Source organism: Bubalus kerabau, chromosome 15 (genome assembly GCF_029407905.1).
Source record: "Bubalus kerabau isolate K-KA32 ecotype Philippines breed swamp buffalo chromosome 15, PCC_UOA_SB_1v2, whole genome shotgun sequence".
Taxonomy (NCBI): domain Eukaryota; kingdom Metazoa; phylum Chordata; class Mammalia; order Artiodactyla; family Bovidae; genus Bubalus; species Bubalus kerabau.
The window spans coordinates 31,433,939-31,455,048 of NC_073638.1; the positions used below are offsets into that span (position 1 = coordinate 31,433,939).

The 21,110-nt window shown below is 46.7% G+C and overlaps 1 protein-coding gene across 1 annotated transcript in view; it reads left to right on the forward strand.

Annotated features, from left to right (window-relative positions):
* Positions 1 to 21,110, forward strand: part of GRIK4 (glutamate ionotropic receptor kainate type subunit 4) — a 341,407-nt gene that overhangs the window by 184,865 nt on the left and 135,432 nt on the right. Inside the window, exons 5-6 of the mRNA XM_055548398.1 lie at positions 154 to 332; positions 4,652 to 4,705. Coding sequence (XP_055404373.1) covers positions 154 to 332; positions 4,652 to 4,705 — 233 coding nt within the window. The remainder of the gene's footprint in view (positions 1 to 153; positions 333 to 4,651; positions 4,706 to 21,110) is intronic.

Genomic DNA, 21,110 nt, shown 5'->3' on the forward strand with positions numbered 1-21,110 from the left:
TTATGAGGGCCCACCATGCACAATGCTCCGGCCTAACCACTTGATGCCAGACCTAGGACCCTGCCTCCCTCCCGAGTTTTCTGGCTTTGGCTCCCGTGTCTCCTGAGGCAGCACCGTGGACCCTCAGGGGCTTCATCCTCTCTTCCCCTCCAGGCCTTTTAAACCTAGAGAAGCTCCTCCGGCAATTCCTTATCTCCAAGGACACTCTCTCGGTCCGGATGCTGGATGACGCCAGGGACCCCACCCCGCTCCTCAAGGAGATCCGGGACGACAAGACCGCCACCATCATCATACATGCCAACGCCTCCATGTCCCACACCATCCTCCTGAAGGTGGGCGCCGGGCCGGGTGGGTGCTGGTGGGCGCCGAGCATCCCCCTCCCTCCCTCTGCCTCTGAACTGACACTCCGCTCCCTTCTTGCCTTGGGTGTCCCCCCTGGGCCGAGGCTGAAGGAGCCCTGGGCTGGACCTCTGACCCCAACAGTTGTGCCTCAGTTCCAGTGAACAGCTCCTGAAATATAAGAGGAAAAAGTAGGATGATGCAGCATCACAGAGACGCTGACCAAACCTGGATCTGCCAGGGGCTCTGTGGTCCAGGGGTTCCTAGGAGGGGCAAGGGTGGTGGGGCGGGCTACTCGGGGGCTGAGGCTATTTGCCAAACCGAGTAGAGGCATCTCCCTATTCTGACAGCCAGGGCTGTCTCGTCCGTGTGTATTACTGAATGCCAGCCCTGTGTGTAATCTTTACATGTGTTCTATCGTTTACTGAGCGCTGCCGTGTCATTTTTCAAAGTAATCCTCTCCGTGACCACATGAGGTGGACATGATAGCATCCCCCGGCAGCGGAAGAAACTGAGAGTCTGCGAGATGAGCAGCTCTGTCCAAGGCCAGCCCTGGGAGGAGCAGCCTGCCTCAGTTCTCTTCACAGGAAATCAGTCCACTTGTCCCCCACTCCCCACCCCCTTCCAGGGACACAGGGATCAGCTCTGGAATCAATGTATACACAGGGAAACTGGAACTCTCTGAGTGAGGCCAGTCCAAGAGAGAGAGACAGAGACACACACAGAGACAGAGACAGAGACAGAGAGAGAAAAGTTAGTGCCTGGGGGTCCACACTGGACAAACAGCTTCGATCATCTGGGCACCCTTGGGACCACTGGGACTGTGTCCCGGACTGGTGTCTGGGCTAAGCAAGCAACCCCAGGCAGAGTGGACCCTGCCAGGCTCCGCCTTGGCTCCAGCAGCTCCCCCAGCCTCTCTGGGCTCATGGCCTCCTCAAGTGCCATTTTAATTGCACATCCACGTGCAGCCCGCCGTCTTCCACTGGGGGAGTGAGGTTCCTCATTAACCTCAGCAGGGCTGCAAGGAGCCCAGCAGACACAGGATGATTCTCTCTTCCTCTCCCTCCCTCGCTGTCTCCTCACCTCCCCACCCCTGCTAGTTTAGTCTCAGAATTAATAAGAGATTTGAATGAAATTTCTCTGAGTACTCAGGGCCGTCCCTTCAGCCTGTTGCTATAGTAATTTTCTGCAGCTCCAAACCCACGTCTGTCTGTGTGGGTATACCCAACTCACAAACACACACTCCAACACACAGTTTTTCTTTCTCTTTCTTCTCTTGTGTCCGGAGCTGTGATCAATGAAGTCATTGAGGATGGAAGAGCTGCAGGGCATGAGAGATGCAGGCTGAGGAGTTCTCAGGAGGGTGGGGAGGACTGAGGAGTAGGGAGCAAGATAGATGTCCCTCAGTCCTCCTGCCAAGGGCAGATCAGAACGTATGTTTCCCGTGCAGTAGCTGATTCCTGCCTGGACAGCCCCCAGGTGGAAGCCTTTTGGGGTCAGCCCTTGCCTAGGAATATTTCCTGGCTCCCAGCATATGTGGTTGCCTCCCTCCCTTTTAAAAAATATGTCTAGTTCATTGTTGAAATCTCGGAAAGTACAGAAAAGCCCATAGGAAAAAAATAAAAATCATTCACAATTCCATCACTGAGAGAGAACCACTATAAAATTTTGATATCTAGTCTTTCTGCCCTTAGAGACACATTTTTTTTTTCCTTTTTCAAAATTATTACACCCTGAACATACTCTTCTGGAACCTTTTTTTTTTCCCACTTAATTATATGCCATGCATTTTTTTCTCATGTCATGACATATTTTTCTACAAATATTATAATGGCTGCATCATTTCTTATCATATGGATGTACCATAATTTATTTAACCATCTCTTTATTTTTGGAGATACAGGTTGTTTTCACTCTTTGCTGTAATAAATAATGCTGGAATGCACATCTTTTTACATAAATCTTTATGCACATTCATGAATATTTTCAGAGCATAAATTTCTAGGAGTGGAATTACTGAGTTAAAGGTATGCATGCTTTTAAGGATTTTGATATGATTTGCCAGCTTGCCTTTTTAGAAGTCTGTAAGGATTTACACTCCCACCTATGGTGTATAAGTGTCTTATAGCACCCTTGCCAGTACTGGGTATTTTCATTAAAAACGCTTTAAAGTTCTTGTTTATGGCTGTGCGTTTGAAGGAAATTTTCTTGTAATGACTATTATTAGCAAATGGTTCTGCTGGGTGGCCAGTGGCAGGCTTTCCTGAGGTCATCGCCCAGCCCATGTAACCTTGGAACCAAACTCATCAGTGAGCAGTGAGGTTTTGGGAAAGCTCATCCCCATTTGAATTCCTAGAAGCCCCAGCAGGCTGACCTTGTATCCTTCCTGGGCTCAATCCGCATGCTTCCCTGAAGCGCCAGGCTCTTCCTTCATGAGGTTACAACCTGGCCTTGAGGGAAGGTAGACTCAGCGTGGGAAGCAGTGCAATCAGAGGGCGCCCAGAGCTTCTGGGAGCCCCGTTGTGCACTCCTGAGCCTGGCCTCAGAGCTTGGCAGTGCTCCACTGTCTCTTGATTTCAGGAGGATTTTCAGAGTAATCCCCTATTTTATTGAGCGGCTGTTCCAGCAACGAATTCCATGTTTACCCAGAATTCAGGTCTTAAAAACCAAGGATCTCTTGTGTTTTATCTTTAGGACAGCAGATTTCACAAAGTGGGTTTTAACCATCCAACAGTGCCCTTTCTCAGCCCCCTGCCCCCAACCCATCCCTGGAACCAGGGGGCTCCCATCAGGCAAGGCAGTGGTGAGAGGCAAGGGCATTATTCTATGGATAATTTGGGGGGTGGGTGAAGAGGTGGAGGTGAGCACCATGCCCCCCTCCCCAGAAGTGGAGGCGCCACTGTAGCTTTGCTAGAGGAAGGAGAGGCCTTGAGCTCCATCACGACCCCTTGTAATCTTGCCCCAGTTGCCTCAATTTCTTATAGGGATGGTGATGATATATTGGGCTGGCTAAACAGTTTGTCTGGGTTATTCTGTAACTTGGAAAACCTGAACGAACTTTTCGGCCCACCAACCTAATAATTACCCCAGCCTGTCCTTCAAGGAACCTGTGAGAATGCTCACACAGTTATTGGAATCCCTGGGGAGATAAACAAGATATAAAGGGAGAAGGCAATCATCCCTGGCTTTGTTTACCGCCCCCCCACCATCATGCACCTCAACAGTCCTGACAAAAGTGGTTTCCTAGTGGCCGGGGCTGCAGGCTACATGATGAAGATCTAACCGACTGTCAGGAGGGATGGGGGACCTGGGGAGAGCTGGGCTCATTATTTCCATGATCTCCTTGTTAGCTTCTGTAGCACCTGTCACACTCCAAGCCAGGCACATGGCACGGAAGGTTGCTTATAGAGGTATTTATGATGCTGCAAAGATCAGACAAAAGGAGGCCCATCTGAACTAGCAGCTCCCAACCGTGGGCTGAGACTCCCTGGTGCACCATCACCAAGGGCACGTCACTTGCTCCTCACTACTGACAAGACGGCAGTTTGCAAACAATTCACCTCTTTCCAGCATTGCCGCAGATTGAAGAAGATGCCTATGAGGCATACTCACTCCCACCCTGATGAGGGTGGGGTTAATTTGGGAATTGCCTACAAGCCACCACTTTCCTGTCCGTGCCTTGGCCCCTAAGAGGAGTGTGTCAGTAATTCCATCAATATCATAGTTCTCCAAGGGGCGTGTTGGGCTGCTTGGCTTTAATTTCATCTTTTCCACGTATGAGATGTGTGATCTTCTGGACAAGCTACACAGCCTTCGGTGCTTCAGTTTCCTCAGCTATCAAGGGCGGGGTGGTGGGCAAGCAATAGTGTGCCTCAGCAGGTGAACCCAAGCCAAATGCTGTCCGGTGCTTGATGCAGACCAAACAGCAAGTGTTAGCCACTGGTATTGTTAATGGTTGTGGAAATAATTATTATAGTCTTTTGTTATTTGTTTCATTTCCCGGAAAGTCACTTTGGTTTCCGTAATCCCCAGTTATATCCATGGGAATGTGTACACATGAGAATATCAGCTACCATGAGTGTCCCTGCAGGGGTGGAGGCGTGGGCTGGAGGGAGAGAGACCCTACTCTAGAAGCCAGGTTTCTGTGCTCCGTCCTCCAAGGTTGAGGGTGGTGTAAGAACCAGTCAGTCAAAATGTTCTACTCTGCCGGTGGGGAGCCAGACCAGGGGCAGACACCTGGAGCCCTCCCTAGTCATGCGCTTCCAGTGGGTTTTTCATTTTCCACTCTAATCTCCTTCTCTTCCCTTTGCAGGCAGCGGAACTAGGGATGGTGTCAGCCTATTACACATACATCTTCACTAATCTGGTAAGACATTTTCACAGCTCACCTCTTTGGCATAGACAGTATCATTAATTAGGGTCAGTGGGGTGTGACGGAATGAAGCCCTGGAGATGGGCAGTAGGGGAAATGGACCAGAGGAGCAGATGGCCAGCCAGAGAAGCAGGGCATTTGAGAAATACGGAAACCCAGGAGCCTTGGGACTCTTGTCCTAACAATTCTTAGCCTAGAAGAATCTAATACCTCTGCTCAGATGCCACTAGCTGACCCCTCTGATGGTTGCATCTCCTCTATAGGTCCAGTTGCAGGCTGGCAGTTCAGTCCCTACATTTCCAGACCCTAATGTGGGCTGGCTTAGAATTAGGAACACTAGAGCACAAAAATTATGCCTGTCCTAGGTAAAAGGTGTTATAACTGACACACTTTCAGAGGCCATTTTTTTCAAATTTTCTTTTGCAGCCTAGAATACAGGCCTATAGAAATTTTATTGAGTCAAGTTGGAGCTCTAGTTTTGCCCCATACCAGCTGTGTGCCCCTTAAACAAGCACTGAGCCTTGGTTTCCTTGTCTGTAAAATGGGTGTAAGGACAGCTACATTATGGAATTGCTATCGTTTTGAAATGATGTAATTTAATCTGTGTTTATTTTGAAATCATAAAGCATTAAGACATGTGAAACATTGTGAAATATACACACTCTCAATTCAGTAGAAAGAACCTCAGAGAACAGGTTTAAAAACACTATAACTTTTTATTTTGAGATAATTATAGAGTCACAGAAAGTCACAAAGATAATACAGAGGGATGCCATGTAACTTTAACCCAGTTTTCTGCAATGGCTATATCTTATGTTATTACAGTACAATATCAAAACCAGGATATCAAAATATCAAGTCTGTTAAGACATATGTAGATGTGTGTAACTCTACTACAGTTAGGAAAAAAACTATTTCATTACCACAAAGATCTCGCTACTACCTTATAGTCACATCCACGTTCCTTCTTCCCACCAGTCCTAATCTCTAATAACTGCTAATCTGTTCTCTATTTCTAACTTTTGTTGTTGTTGTCGTTCAGTTGCTAACTTGTGTCTGAATCTTTGCGACCCCATGGACTGCAGCACACCAGTTTCCCTTGTCCTTCACTATCTCCCAGAGTTTGCTCAAATTCTTGTCCATTGAGTCAGTGATGCTATCTAACCATCTCATCCTCTGCCGCCCCCTTTTCCTTTTGCCTGCAATCTTTCCCAGCTTCAGGGTCTTTACCAATGATTTGGCTCTTCGCCTCAGGTAGCCAAATTATTGAAACTTCAGCTTCAGCAACAGTCTTTTCAATGATATTCAGAGTTGATTTCCTTTAAGACTGACAAGTTTGATCTCCTTGCAGTCAAGGACTCTCCAGAGTCTTCTCCAGAACAAGCTTGAAAGCATCAATTCTTCAGTGTTCTGCCTTCTTTAGGGTCCAGCTCTCACATCTGTTCATGACTATTGGAAAAACCGTGGCTTTGCCTAACTTTTCTACTTTTACGTAAATGGAATCATGAGTAGATGACCTTTGAGGTTAAATTTTTTTCACTCAGTGTATTGCCCTCAGGATCCATCGAAGTTGTTGTGTGAATCAATAGTTTGCCCTTTATTTTTGCTGAGTCATATTTCTTGCTGTGGATGTACCTGTTTGCTTAATCATCCACCTATGGAGAGACATTTTAGTTGTTTCCAGTTTGGGGCTATCACAGGTAGAGCTGTTATAAACAGTCATTCAGAGAAGAGGTTTAATTATTATGCATTTATGTATTTTATAAATGCATAAAATATCCAAATCATTTAAGTAGCTCCTTTATCCAGATATACTTTTTTAAATGTTTTTTAAAGTGTGCTGAGTCTTCGTTCCTGCAGGGACTTTCTCTAGTTGGTGGTGAGCGGATGGGCTCTTGGGCACTCGGGCTTCAGTAGTTGTGGCACACAGGCTTAGTTGTGGAATTTTCCTGGACTAGGGATCGAACCCATGTCCCCTGCATTGGCAGCAAATTCTGGGAAGTCCCCGTCCAGACATACTTCTGATGTAACAGGCACTGAGCCAGGCATTAGAAATTAAAATGGGAATAAGAAACCAAGCTGGCCCAGCAAAAACCTATTGCAAACTGTCATATTGCAAAGTGGCAAATTCCATGAGATGTGGACACAAAATGCTTTAGACCCTAGAGCAGGGGCCACTTGCTCTACCCGGGGCAGTTAGGAAATGCTTCACAGAAGAAAGGGTCTTTAAGCTACATCCTGAAAGACAAGTAGACTTTTTCCTAGACAAACAAAGAACAGAATAACATTTGGGAATAAGGAACAGCATGCTCACATACCTGGAGATTTGAGTCCCTTCACACATATGGACTGCTCCAGGAATGGGTGTGCCAGTTTATTATTACTCATTTGTCTATTTATAGTCATTTGTGAAAGTAACCTTCTTAAAAGATATAAGGCAGATAACATCAAATGAATAATAATGAACTGGCACACCCCTTCCTAGAGCAGTCCATGTGTTAGAAGGGACTCAAATCTCCAGGTATGTGAATATGCTGTTCCTTATTCTCAATGCCAGTGCAGGAGACGTAAGAGATGTGGGTTCAATCCTTGGATCTGGAAGATCCCCTGAAGGAGGACACAGCAACCCACTCCAGGACTCTTACCTGGAGAATCCCATGACAGAGGAACCTGGGGGGCTACAGTCCATAGGGTCGCCAAGAGCCAGAAGCGACTGAAGCGACTTAGCACACACGCAGGTGTCAATGAACCACAAGAGCCTTGATGTGTTTAGGAAGCAGAATTCAACCTCACAGAGTTGACTCTCGAATCTGAAAATGGAAAAGGTTACCTGGGAGTTAAGACTTTCTTGGCCAACACAGGTGGTAGGGTAAACTAGGGGTCATGCAGTGTCCCTTCTGGGATTTAGGGGCCAGGGCCAGGTCTCCTGAAATGTCCTGCAAAGGTGAGGAGAGGGCTGCCCAAAAAGACAAGCTGGGATCCTGCCATCCCTGTTCATCCCTAGCGGTAGTTTTGTGAACAGCCCTTTCTTGCAGCTTCTGTGGCATTGTTCTCCCTGAAGCATCCTATAGGTCTTTGCTGTCAGAGTTGAAAGCCCCCTTGAAGAATCCTGTATAGCTTCTCTTCTGGTGTAGGGACTCCCTCCACAGCAGGCTTGCCAAAAAGTCATTCAGCTGTCTTTTGCCTGGTATGCCCCACCACAGACCTGCCTGTTCCATTGTTGGAATTTTTAACTGAGGTCTAACCTACAGATAGAAGGCCACGGAGATCATATGTGAGCAGCTGAACGAACGTCCTCCAGGTGAGCACACCTGTGTAAGCAACACCCAAATCCAGAAATAGAATATTACCAGCACCACAGAAGTCCCCTGCGTGCCCCCTCCCAGCCACTGCCCCTCAGAATATAAAGCAGAAGGAACTGCTTTGTTGGCGTGTTTATTTAATTTATTTTTTCTATCTCACACTGCTGCTGTAAATCAGGGCATTAACATGGAAAAGGGAAGAAAAGGATTAGGCTATTCCCAGAGTGATGCGAAAGCATTTGCCTGGAGTAAGGAGGCATTTGGGGGAGCCCAGCAAGTTGGCAGAAGAATAAGGACAGATTAAACTCCATCTGTGTTCCATTTGGGGAGCCTGGGAAGCAGAGGGGAGGAGGGGGAGAAGGCAGGCCAGGGGCCACCTGCCTTGGGCCAGCCTGCCCCCATGTTAGGTCGACAGGGTAGCCAAAGAGGAGGGAGTAGGGCAGCTAGGACTCACAGAAGTGTTTTTGCAGATGGAAGGAGGCTAGTCATTTGAAAAATGAATTCCCAGGATGATAATGAGACTGAGGTGAGGTTGCTTGGCCTGGAGATGTTTAAGAAAGCATCACAGAGGCTTCCCCGGTGACTCAGTGATCAAGAATCTGCCTGCCAATGCAGGAGACGTGGGTTCCATCCCTGATCCAGAAAGATCCCACATGCCATGGAGCAACTAAGCCTAAGCCTGTTGAGCCTGTGCTCTAGAGCCCAGGAACCACAACTACTGAAGCCCAAGTGCCTAAAGCCACACTCTGCAAGAAGAGAAACCATCTCAATGAGAAGCCTTCCCACTGCAACTAAGCAGTAACCCCGTTCACTGCAATTAGAGAAAAGTCCACACACAGTGATGAAGACCCAGCAGAGCCAAATATAAATAAATAGAATTATATGCAAAAAAGAAGGCATCCGAGGACTTCCTGGCATCCAGTGGTTAAGACTTCACCTTCCAAGGCAGTGGTGCAGGTTCCATCTCTGCTCAGGGAAGTAAGATCCCACATGCTTCGTGGCCAAAAACACCCCTCATAAAACAGAAGCAATATTGTTGTCATTTAGTCACTAAGTCACATCAACTCTTTGCGACCCCGTGGACTGCAGCTTGCCAGGCTTCACTGTCCTACACTATCTCCTAGAGTTTGCTCAAATTCATGTCCATTGAGTCAGTGATGCTATCTAACCATCTCATCCTCTGCAACCCCCTTCTCTTCTTGCCCTCAATTTTTCTCAGCATTAGGGTCTTTTCCACTAAGTCGGCTCTTCCCATCAAGTAGCCAAAATATTGGAGCTTCAGCTTCAGCATCAGTCCTTCCAATGAATATTCAGGGTTGATTTCCTTTAGGACTGGTTAGTTTGATCTCTGTGCAGTCCAAAGGACTCTCAAGAGTCTTCTCCAGAACCACAGTTCGAAAACATCAATTCTTCAGCACTCAGCCTTCTTGATGGTCCAACTCTCACATCTGTACATGACTACTGGAAAAACCATAGCTTTGACTATACAGACCTTTGTCGGCAAAGTGATGTCTTCGGCTTTTTAATACACCGTCTGGGTTTGTCATAGCTTTTCTTCCAAGGAGCAAGCGTCTTTTAATTTCATGGCTGCAGTCAACCTCTGCAGTGATTTTGGAGCCCAAGAAAATAAAACCTGTCACTGTTTCCACTTTTTGTGACAAATTCAATGAAGACTTTAAAAAATGATCCACATGAAAAAAAAGCTTTAAAAAAGTAAAAAAAGAAAGCGTCACCCCTGCTATGTCCCACCACCCCCTCTTCTCCAAAATGTTAATAAAGACTTTGATGATGAATCTTGCGGAGAAAGCACAGACCCATGAAGTCAGGGGACCTGGGTCAAGTCCCCACTCTGCTTTGTAATTGCTGTGTGACTTGGGGGGAGTCGCACTGACTCTCTGAGCCCCAGGTCTCTCATTTGTACAATGGGGATAATGAAATCTTACACGGTTGTTGTGAGGATAAAGAAAACTGTGTTATGAATTGCCAAATGCTATATGTGTTCAGGACAGTGTGTATTTTGGTCACACTCTGATACTTTCAGCTTTCAAAGGGCTTTTGTCCTTCTTGGGTGAACACAGAATGAGATGAGCTTTGGGAGGGTACCTTCCTCAGAGAGTTCTTTGAATCTGGAAATGACAGGATTCACAGTTTGTGAGTTTGCAACAGGAAATCAGAAAAGTAACTGTGTAAATGATGATGGCTGAGTAATAGCCAAGAAAATAGAAGCAAAGCCATTTCAAAAATCAGTCAGTGAGAGAATATTCTGGATACTTCTCATTAGTGCCTTGGCTCTCAGCTCTCTGAGAGACCTTTATTAGGAGTAAAGAAACTATTTTTAAGTCCATTCTTTCTGCCCAGTTGCTGTTGGAGTCTTGAACCAGAGCAGGAGGGGCTATATCTAGAGGGTCATAGGTGAGCCTCTGTGCTTCTCTAGAGGCCCAGTGGTCCCTAACTTTATGGCACCAGGGACTGCTTTTGTGGAAGACAATTTTTCCTTGGACTGGAGGAGGGAGGATAGTTTCTGGATGATTCAAGCACATTACACTTACTATGCACTTTATTTCTATTATTATTATATCAGCTGCACCTCAGTTCATCAGGCATTAGATCCTGGAGGTTGGGAACCTCTGCTCTAGTCCTTCCCCCCAAATATAGATGCCACCTGGACTTTAATTCTTATTTATTTCTTCTCTGATTCCTCAAAGATGTCCATCATGTCCCATCTCTCTAAATTCAGCCACAGTGATGCAGCAGGCACTCAGATTTGCATTTGAGAGTTAGCACAAAGGTGCAGGCCTTTGCATTAGTAGACAAGACTAAGGACTCCAGGTTGACTAGCTGTCAGCTGTGTGATCCAGTGCACATTGCTCAGTCTCTCTGAGCCTGGGTGACCTCATCTGCTGGTGAACACTAACAATACCTGCCCTGGGAGATAACAGCCACACAGAAATTGACTCACAACACAAGTCTAGTAAAGGGAAGGTATTATTTTAAGAAGTCCTGGGCTTCCCTGGTGGCTCAGTGGTTAAGAATCCTCCTGCCAATGAAGGAGACACATTGAATGAAGTTTGATCCCTGGTCCGGGAGGATCCCACATGTGGTGGAGCAAGTAAGCCCATCGCCGGAAGAGCCCTGCTCTAGAGCCTGGGAGCTGCAACCACTGAGCCCACGTGCCACATCTACCAATGCCCACGAGCCCAAGCTTCACAGCCAGAGAAGCCATTACAATGAGAAGCCGAAATACAGAAACTAGAGAGTAGCCCATACAGCAATGAAGACCCAGCACAGCCATAAATAAATAAATGAAGTTATAGAAAAGGAAGTTCTATTTGTGTTTCCCAGGTACCAAAAAGAACAGGAGATATTTATTTTGCTGTCCAGCCTCTAACGGCCTATAAAAGTGACTCCTAAAATGCCATTTTATTAATTTCCAGACAATGCGTAGAACGAGGTAGTTCAGTTATTGTGCAGTCACAATATTATTATTGTGTGAAATCAGGTAATATTTGTCTTTTGTGTCTGGCTTATTTTATGCAGCCTAACGTTTTCTACATTCATCCATAGTATAGCACGTATCAGAACTTCATTCCTTTTTTTAAACTCTTGTTTTATAGTGGAAAACACACATAAAACTCACCATATTAAGGATATCATTCAGCACAGTGAATATATTTACATCGTTGGGTAACCATCATCACGATCCACGTTCAGAGCCTTTTTCATCCTCAAACTGAGACCTTAAACCCATTAAACAGCAGCTCCCCACCCTCTCCCACTCCCAGCTCCTGGCAGCTACCATTTTGCTTTCTGTCTCTATGAATTTGCCTCTTCTATATGCTTCATATAAATGGAATTCTAATGTTTGTCCTTCAGTGTCTGACTTATTTCACCTAGCATAATGTCTTCAGGGGTCATCTAGGTGTCAGAATTCCCTTCCTTTTTAAGGCTGAGTAATACATGAAAAAACTAAGATCATGGCACCTGGCCCCATTACTTCACGGCAGATAGAGGAGGAAAAGGTGGAAGTAGTGACAGATTTCCTCTTCTTGGGCTCTAAAATCACTGCAGATGGTAACTGCAGCCATGAAATCAGAAGATGATTGCTTCTTGGCAGGAAAGTGTGCTGAAAAGCAGAGACGTTACTCTGCCGACAAAGGTCTATACAGTCAAGGCTATGGTCTTCCCAGTGGCCACGTATGGTTGTGAGAGCTGGATGGTAAAGAAGGAGTAACACCAAAGAAGTAATGGCTTCGGACTATGGTGCTGAAGAAGATTCCTGAGAGTCCCTTGGACAGCAAGGAGATCAAACCAGTCAATCTTAAGGGAAATCAACCCTGAATACTCGTTGTAAGGACTGATGCTGAGGTTGAAACTCCAGTATTTTCCTCATCTAATGAGAACAGCCGACTCCTTGGATAAGTCCCTGATGCTGGGAAAGATTGATGCAGAAGGAGAAGAGGGTGTCAGAGGATGAGATGGCTGGATGGCATCACTGATTCAACGGACATGAGTTTGAGCAAACTCTGGGAGATGGAAGGACAGGGAAGCCTGATGTGCTGCAATCCATGGGGTCACAGAGAGTTGGACACGATTTAGCAACTGAAAGAACAATGGTAATCCACTTTACATATATACCACACTGTATCTCTTCATCCATCAGTATGGACATTGATGTTGCTTCTTCCTTTTGGCTATTATGAATAGTGTCTCAGTGAACACAGGTATGCAAATACCTGTTCAAGTCCCTGCTTTCCATCCTCTTGGGTATATATCTGGTAGTGAAATTGCTGGATCATATGGTAATCCTGTGTTTGATTTTTGAAGAACACAATAGTCTTTTCTAGCCGTACCATTTTTATTCCCACGAGTAATGATTGAGGGTTTGAGTTCCCCCACATCCTCCCAATGCCTGTTATTGTTTGTTTTTGTGATAATAGCCGTCTTAATGGTATGAAGTGTTCAGATGTGTTTCTTATTTCTATTTGGAGTTTTCCCATTGAAAGAAGCGAGAGTGGATGGCTGACGTGGAGAATCCTGATTAGAAAGCTTTCTAATGAGAGAAAGAAGCTGTAAAAACCCAGTTTTTATTTATTATATTTATCAGTTATTGTGCAGTCACAATATTATTATTGTGTGGAATCATGTAATATTTGTGTCTGGCTTATTTCACTCAGCATAATGTTTTCTGGGTTCATCTACATTATAGCAGTATCAGAACTTCATTGCTTTTTTTTAAACTCTTTTTTTTTTTATAGTGGTAAATATATATAAAATCTGTCAGACCTGGTGAAAACCCTCAGTTTGGGAGCTTCCTAACTGCGCACCCTGATGCTCTTGGCAGGCCTCAGTTTCCCCATATGTAAAACGTGAATCATAAAGCCATCTCAGGAAGTCTTGGTAAAATGAAAAATCAGCAATGGATAACACTCGGTATCTGGTCGGCAACGCCAACTGCAGTGCCATGGTTTCACACAGTAGACGTGTCGTTTCTCACTCAAAGGCCTCCAGGTGTGTTTCGCATCATCCGCAGCCTTCCAGAAGGTCATCTAGAAGCCCAAATTTCTTCCAGATTCTAACGTGTCCACTGAGAGGCCAGGAAAAGGACAAAACACCGTGGGTCAGACACAAGAGGGTTTGGGGGGGCCAGGCCTGGAAGTGGCCCGTAGTATCTGTCCTCTTAATTCATTGGCTGAAACTTGGCCACATGCTCACACCTACCGCAAGGGAGATGGGGAAACACCATGTCCTGTGTGCCCAGGGAGAAGAGGATATGGGAATGCTGATTAGCTAGCCATATCTGTTGCATTATTAAATGATTAATAATCATCGCAGGTCTCTTTCCTGTATTCTAGAAGACCAATTAGCAACCTAAGCCCTGGTGTGTCTGTTTAGAGGCTAGCTGACCCTATACGTGGAGACCAGCACTTTGTTATAAAGGTGTCAGTGAGTGAGTGAAAGTTGCTCAGTCATGTCTAACTCTTTGCGACCCCATGGACTATACAGTCCATGGAATTCTCCAGGCCAGAATACTGGAGTGGTTAGCCTTTCCCTTCTCCAGGGGATCTTCCCAACCCAGGGATTGAATTCAGGTCTCCACATTGCAGGCGATTCTTTACCAGCTGAGCCGCAAGGGAAGCAAAGTTGTCAGCTGCCTTATAACTAAAAGGGTCTGCGTCTTGCATGCTCTTGCCCAGGTGGGCTGCTGGCCTGATGGTCCTGTCTGGTGCTTCCAGGCGAGGCATGCACCGAACAGGTATGGATTCACTGTGCTCATCCTGCTCTTTAGTCTAGAAGCAGTCTCTGTCCTCCAGTCAGCCTCCAGGTTTGGCTATGGGAATCGTTGTTCCGCAAGACTGATGGGAGTTTGGATAAAGGACGTGAAGAATTAAGGGCCTTTGGGCAAAGCCCAGTCGGCCGCTGAGATAGCAAAGATGCCATCTGAAGAGAGGAGGTGAAGGAGGAAGTGCAGTTTGAGCTAATAAATCTGGGAGGATTATCCAGCTACTAATGAACCCAGAGAGATTCACAATCACTGCCTAATAGAAAAGATAAAATCACCCTAATCTATTGTCAGTGAGCAGAGATGGGCCTGGTGCCAAAGCAGGGAGCCACCGCCTTGGCAGAAAAAGTGTAGAGATTTAGGGTAAGGGTCAGAATCGTGAAATGTCCAGAAAAAGTAGGAAATGGGCCCTGGAAGTGGGAACTATATGGTCTGTGGGCCGCCTGGGCTGCTCCCAACATTGTAGGCAGCATGGCTTGCTGGATGCTGTGATCATCTTTTCATTTTCCTGCCCCAGGTAGGGCTAGAGTGCCAGGCTTGCCACCACCACTGTGCTGGAGGGCACAATGCCATTTGTGCCATGTGTATAGAGGTGGTTAACATCTCAGAGTTGTTCCCTTGGGGACTCTAGAGAGAAGGAACTTGGTGCTGGCTGGGTATTGGAAGGCATGAGGCAGGGGTACACCAGCATCTGAATGGTTAATGGTTATATTAGCACCTGTAGGGTTATGCTTGCATGGTAAGGCTTATACGAACAGGAGGCCTCATCATATATAGTTATAGCCCCGCTACTAACTGGTGGTCAACATAGTATTAGTCAAAGTTGATATTTATTGCCTACCTTCTGCATGCTAGACTCTGTAACAAGTGCTTTTCAGTTATTTTCTTACTTAAACCTCACCCAACAGCTCTAGGAGAGCCCTCTTTTATCCCTATTTTAGAGATGAGCAAGAAATTTTGATACTTTGCTCAAGGTAGTAACCCAAGTAGTTAGCTTTTAGCCACCTCACTCTACTGCATTTATCTAGGCAAGCCGTTTCTCCTCCCTGTGCTTCAGTTTTTTCATCTGAAAACTATGAGGTTGTATTAATAGTAGGTGATCTTTGAGGTTCTTTACAGTCCTGGACTTATTTCATCCTACACACCGTTGAGGGCATTTCAATTCACAGCACTCTGTGGTTGGGAATATTTCCTGGAGAAGAGGAGAGGATGACCCATTAGATCGAGGGCCCATGGCTGTTCAGCTAGCAGCTCCCTGGATTCCCAAAGAGTAGCCAGGTCCTGCAGAAATAACTCCTTTGTGCCCCAGTCTCTATCTTGTTTGGGCAGGATGGATATATGCAGCCAATTTTTCTCCTCTGGGTCCATGTTACTGTCAAGCAGACTGAGCCTGTGTTTATTTTTCTAGAGGTTTATCAGAGAGATTAGCCATAAGTAATTGAAATTGCTAAAATTATTACAGAAAGGGGAGCCAGGGCAGTCAGGGAGGGAAGAAACAAATGATTCCAAAGGATGCAAATGCCCACTGTCCTGCTCTCCTGCTCCTTTCTGTGATGGGCCAACACCATTCATCGTTGAGGTCCTCCTTAAATGCCAGTTCCTCGAGGCATTTTCTGCTGACGTCCCCTGTGCTGAGTTCCGTTACACACTCTCACAGCACCCTGTCTTCTGTATTTTGTAGCATCCATCTCAAGCAGGAATTCCTTCTTCTACGTCTGACCTTTCCATCAGACCTTGAATTTCATAAAAGAAAGACCAAGTCTGGGCTTTCCCAGTAGCTCAGCAGTAAAGAATCTGCCTGTAATGTGGGAGACCCTGGGTTGGGAAGATCCCCTGGAAGAGGCAGTGGCAATCCACTTCAGTATTCTTGCCTGGAGAGTCCCATGGACAGAAGAGCCTGGTAGGTTACAGTCCATAGGGTTGCAGAGTTGGGCACAACTGAAGCAACTGAGTGCACACACACACACACACACACACACACAAGACCAAGTCTGTCTTGTCCATTACTATACCCAGTAGCCTACTGGCATATAGTAGGTGCTCAATAAATACTGAGTTAATGAGTAGAGAAGTGCATAACCTTATAGAGTTCTTGGACTAGATGGCTGGTTAGGATTAAGGCTCATCTCCTTCATCCAACAGGAATTCAGCTCATCCCAAGTAAGCCCAATGAGTGCAAAGGTCCCCAGCTCAGCCAGGAGGAGCAGGGCTAAGTGCCCCTTTTCCTGAGGATGCCTGCATTTTCATAGCCCACATGGTAACCACTTGGTCTGGAACACTCTTCCTCCATTCTGGGCTGGACAGATTTGAAATTAAGGGTGTGCAAGTTGCTGAGGCTGAAACTCCAGTACTTTGGCCACCTCATGCAAAGAGTTGACTCATTGGAAAAGACTCTGATGCTGGGAGGGGTTGGGGGCAGGAGGAGAAGGGGACGACAGAGGATGAGATGGCTGGATGGCATCACTGACTCGATGCACATGAGTTTGGGTGAACTCCGGGAGTTGGTGATAGACAGGGAGGCCTGGCATGCTGCGATTCATGGGGTCGCAAAGAGTCGGACACAACTGAGCAAATGAACTGAACTGAAGTTCAGCAAGGATGGTTTTGTTCAGGATCCAAAACATGGAGTATCAGGGGGTTCTTTTTTTTTTTGCCACACTATGCAGCATGAAAGATCTTAATTCCCCAACTCGGGATCAAACCCGCACCCCCGTAGTAGCAGGGTGAAGCCTTAACCAGTGGACTGCCAGGGAAGTCCCCTATCAGGGAGTTCTGGTAAGTGAGGGTGGTGTTGAAACCTGTGGCCCCTGGTTGACACCAGTACTGCCATAGATGTGAGAAGGGGCAAAAGAATGCAAGGACTGTGCTGAGTGACCTGTCGCCTGGGGCTGCTTCCTCTCCTGGCCACACCTTGCCTGGGTCAGCCTTGGTCAAGCAGCCTCTTCCAGCCAACTCCTGGCACTCCTGAGCCAGAACCCAAGGGTCTCTGAAACAAAACCTCTGCTTTGGGTTTCCAAGGTCATTATGAAATTATCTAGTCCCATCCACCATCCCTATAACTTGGCACGCAAGGTTGGTGAGCCTCATGACTGTGTCATGACGCAGAGGGTGGAAACATGGCTTAATGGAGGCAGCTGGGGACTCAGATCAGAGAGGACCTGAGCTAGAACCTGGGTCCTGCCATGCATGAGATGTACACATGGCCTGTTACTTAACCTACTGGAATCTCAGTTTTCCCTTCTGTAAAATGGGGATGATAATTCATACACCATCATTTTGTGAGGAACATGGAACATTTCTAATCCTGTCAATATTATTTACCAGGGTGCTAGTAAACATTATTTCCTTTCCTTCCCTCTTTCCCACTTCCCTGTTGAGTATTTCCATACTTAGGCCTCAGCGTCCTGGTTTACTGTATCCTAACTTTTGAAAACTCCAAAGCTGCTATCAGAAGCATTTCAAAATTGGTCTGTCATCTAATTGAAGTTACTACTACAGTTCCCAGGGTGCGTGAGCCTCTTCCATGTCTTAGAGTCTTTTACTGAAAGCACACACCACACGTACACACACACACACAAACACACACACACACACACAGCTAGCCAACAACTACAATCCATCAGTTGGACAACTTTCCAGTGCCAGAGCAATTGATTCTAAAATGTAGTTTATTGTAAAATTATTAAGACTATCCACATATTTCACCTTTATTGAGCCTTTTAGGAGAACCACTCTGCATAATACAGTATACTTTGGTGAATAAATATGTTTTTAGTACAACTAGGAAAAGAGTAATGGAGTGAAAGTTCCCCATGTGTCTGACTGAGCTTCCAAGGTACCGCCCTCACCAAATGCAAACTCAGAGAGGGGGCAGGTCTGGCAGTGACAAATGTCCCCTGGGTGTACATGGGTCCAACAACATCTTGAAGAGAAGCTATTATTCCAGAATTGTGCTCTCTGGCTGCCAACCCTCCTGTGTCTATTCTCTGAACTGGGCCACAGCTAGAGGGGGTGTGTTCAGGGGAAATGGCAGGGAGAATTGGAAAAAGATTCAGGAGGCCACGACTGAAAATTATTCTCTGCATTTGCATCTGGGGAAACCAGCTGACAGCTGGAAGTCCCTCGGTCCAAGTTATGGCATTATAAAATGATTAGCTAGTCATGATTAAGCGACTTACCTATGGAAAATGCTGAAGTCAACTCCACTTATTCAGCAAACATTTATTACGTGTCTGCTGTGTGCTGGGAATGCAAGCTGTAGTAGAATGTGACTTAAAGAGGCAAGAAGTGGAAGCCCAGAGGAAGAGTGTTGAGTGCTTTTTTGGGGCCTTGGAGAGAGGTTTACAGATTTGGTTTGCTTTGAATCATTTGTTGAGGGAAGGTTATAAAGGAGCGGGATTCCCTGGTGATTCAGATGTTAAAGAATCTGCCTGCAATGCAGGAGACCCAAGTTCAATTCCTGGATAGGGAAGATCCCCTAGAGAAGGGAATGGCTACCCACTCCAGTATTCTTGCCTGGAGAATTCCACAGACAGAGGGGCTTGGAGGGCTATAGTCCATGGGGTTGCAAAGAGTTGGACATGACTGACACTTTCACTAGAAAGGTGAACGGGATGATGGCATGTGGTCAGAGGTAAGCATGGTAGGCCTGACAAAGAAAAAGCAGGGTGCCTGCTATAGTCGGACAGAGGACCTGTGATGCAGAGAGGGGAACCAGAGTTGGCAGAGGAAAGTTCCTGTCAGATGACATTCCGTCTGCCCTGCAAAGTTGCTGGACTTTTTAGCATTAGAAGTTGGCTTAGAGACTTCCCTGGTGGTCCAGTGGCTAAGACTCCACACTCCTAATGCAGGGGGCCCAGGTTTGATCCCTGGCCAGGAAACTATTAATATATCCCATATGCCACAACTAGAGAGTTCGCATGCCACAGCGCCACAACTAAAGACCCAGTGCAATCAAATAAATAAATAATTTTTAAAAAAGAAGTTGGCCCTGGTAGTTCCAAGGGCTGGTCTTGGCTCTCCCACTAATTGACCATGTGTGATCTTGGACAAGTCCTCTCTACCCTGGGGATAAACTGAAGGATCTCCAAAGACCTTTCAGCTCTTAAATTCTGTTGACTTCATGGATTGGGTGAATTTATAGTAAATGAATGGGTTCTCTGGGCATGTGAAGCTTCTGGCTTTCCTCTTCATGGCTTCTAGTGTCCTGGTCTGGTTAGCTTGTCCCTCCACTGCCCTCTGCGCCCCTAGCTCCCCCCACCCCCACCACAGAGGGCAGCACCCTTGGCTCGTGAGGGTCTGGTCCTCTCACCGGCTCTTGCCCAGAAGGCGCTATCCTGCGTCCCACATCCAGGCTACCTCCTCAGAGCCCTGATGGACGAAGGGCCTCAAAATCCAGTTCAGGCCGATATGTGAAGGTCTGATGACAGCACAGAATCTGGGGGGACCTTTGAGAGCATCTCACTGAATCTCATCATTTTACATTGAGGGGACATAGCTGGAGTGGGACAGTGACTTGCTCAGCTCTCACAGTGAGTCAGGAGTGGCGGGCAGAAGTCTCCTGACCATGCATTGGCTGGTCAGCGTTAATTGAGCTTGTCAGGAATGCAACCATGAATACAGTTCATTCTCTGAGACGGTCAGGGTGGAGTAGGAGACAAACCCCAACAGAGGATTGAAAGCCAGAGGGTTAAAATAATGAAGCTATCCACAGAGCCTGGCAATCTCATGAAGACTTCCTGGAGGAGGCCACACCCAGTGGGCCCTAAAGAAGCACTACTTAGTCAGGTGGAGAAGGACAGGGGGATGGATGTTCTAAACACACAGTTTAATGCCTTAGACATTTCCTTTTTAACCAAAGCCTCTACCAAGGAAGTGGATCCTATGGGAAATTTTGGATTTGGTGAGGAAGGTATTTTGAGGTGTGGAGGAACTTTCAGAGCCTTCACCTCCCTACACACAGGCAGCCAAATGCCACCTTCCATGTCCTGTGAAAGGCAGATAAAAAAGAAAGGTGGGAGTCACAAGTGAATCAGCATGCGTGCTAAGTCGCTTCAGTCGTGTCCGACTCTTTGCGACCCTATGGACTATAGCCCTCCACGCTCCTCTGTCTGTGGGATTTTCCAGGCAAGAATACTGGAGTGGGTTGCCATGTCCTCCCTCAGGGGATCTCCCAGACCCAGGGATCAAACTGTTGTCCCTTATGTCTCCTGCATTGGCAGGTGGGATCTTTACCAATGGGCTTCCCTAGTAGCCCAGTCGGTAAAGGGTCCATCTGCAGTGCAGGAGACCCCAGTTCAATTCCTGGGTTGGGAAGATCCTCTGGAGAAGGGATAGTATTCTATCCAGTATGCTTGGGCTTCCCTTGTGGCTCAGCTGGTAAAGAATCCTCCTGCAACGTGGGAGACCTGGGTTCGATCCCTGGGTTGGGAAGATCCCCTGGAGAAGGGAAAGGCTACCCACTCCAGCATTCTGGCCTGGAGAATTCCATGGACTGTATAGTCCATGGGGTCGCAGAGTTGGACACGACTGAGTGACTTCCACTTTCACTTTCTTTACCACTAGTGCCACTTGGGAAGCCCAAGTGAGCCTGAGTTAACACCGTTATTGTGGTGCTGAAAGTGAAAGTGAAGCTGCTCAGTCGTGTCCGACTCTAGCGACCCCATGGACTGCAGCCCACCAGGCTCCTCCGTCCATGGGATTTTCCAGGCAAGAGTACTGGAGTGGGGTGCCATTCATAAATGCCTGAGACACCGCACATTCACTTGGGTGGCTGTCAACTATTCTCCCCTTCAAGGTGATGGGCACTGCAGGCCTA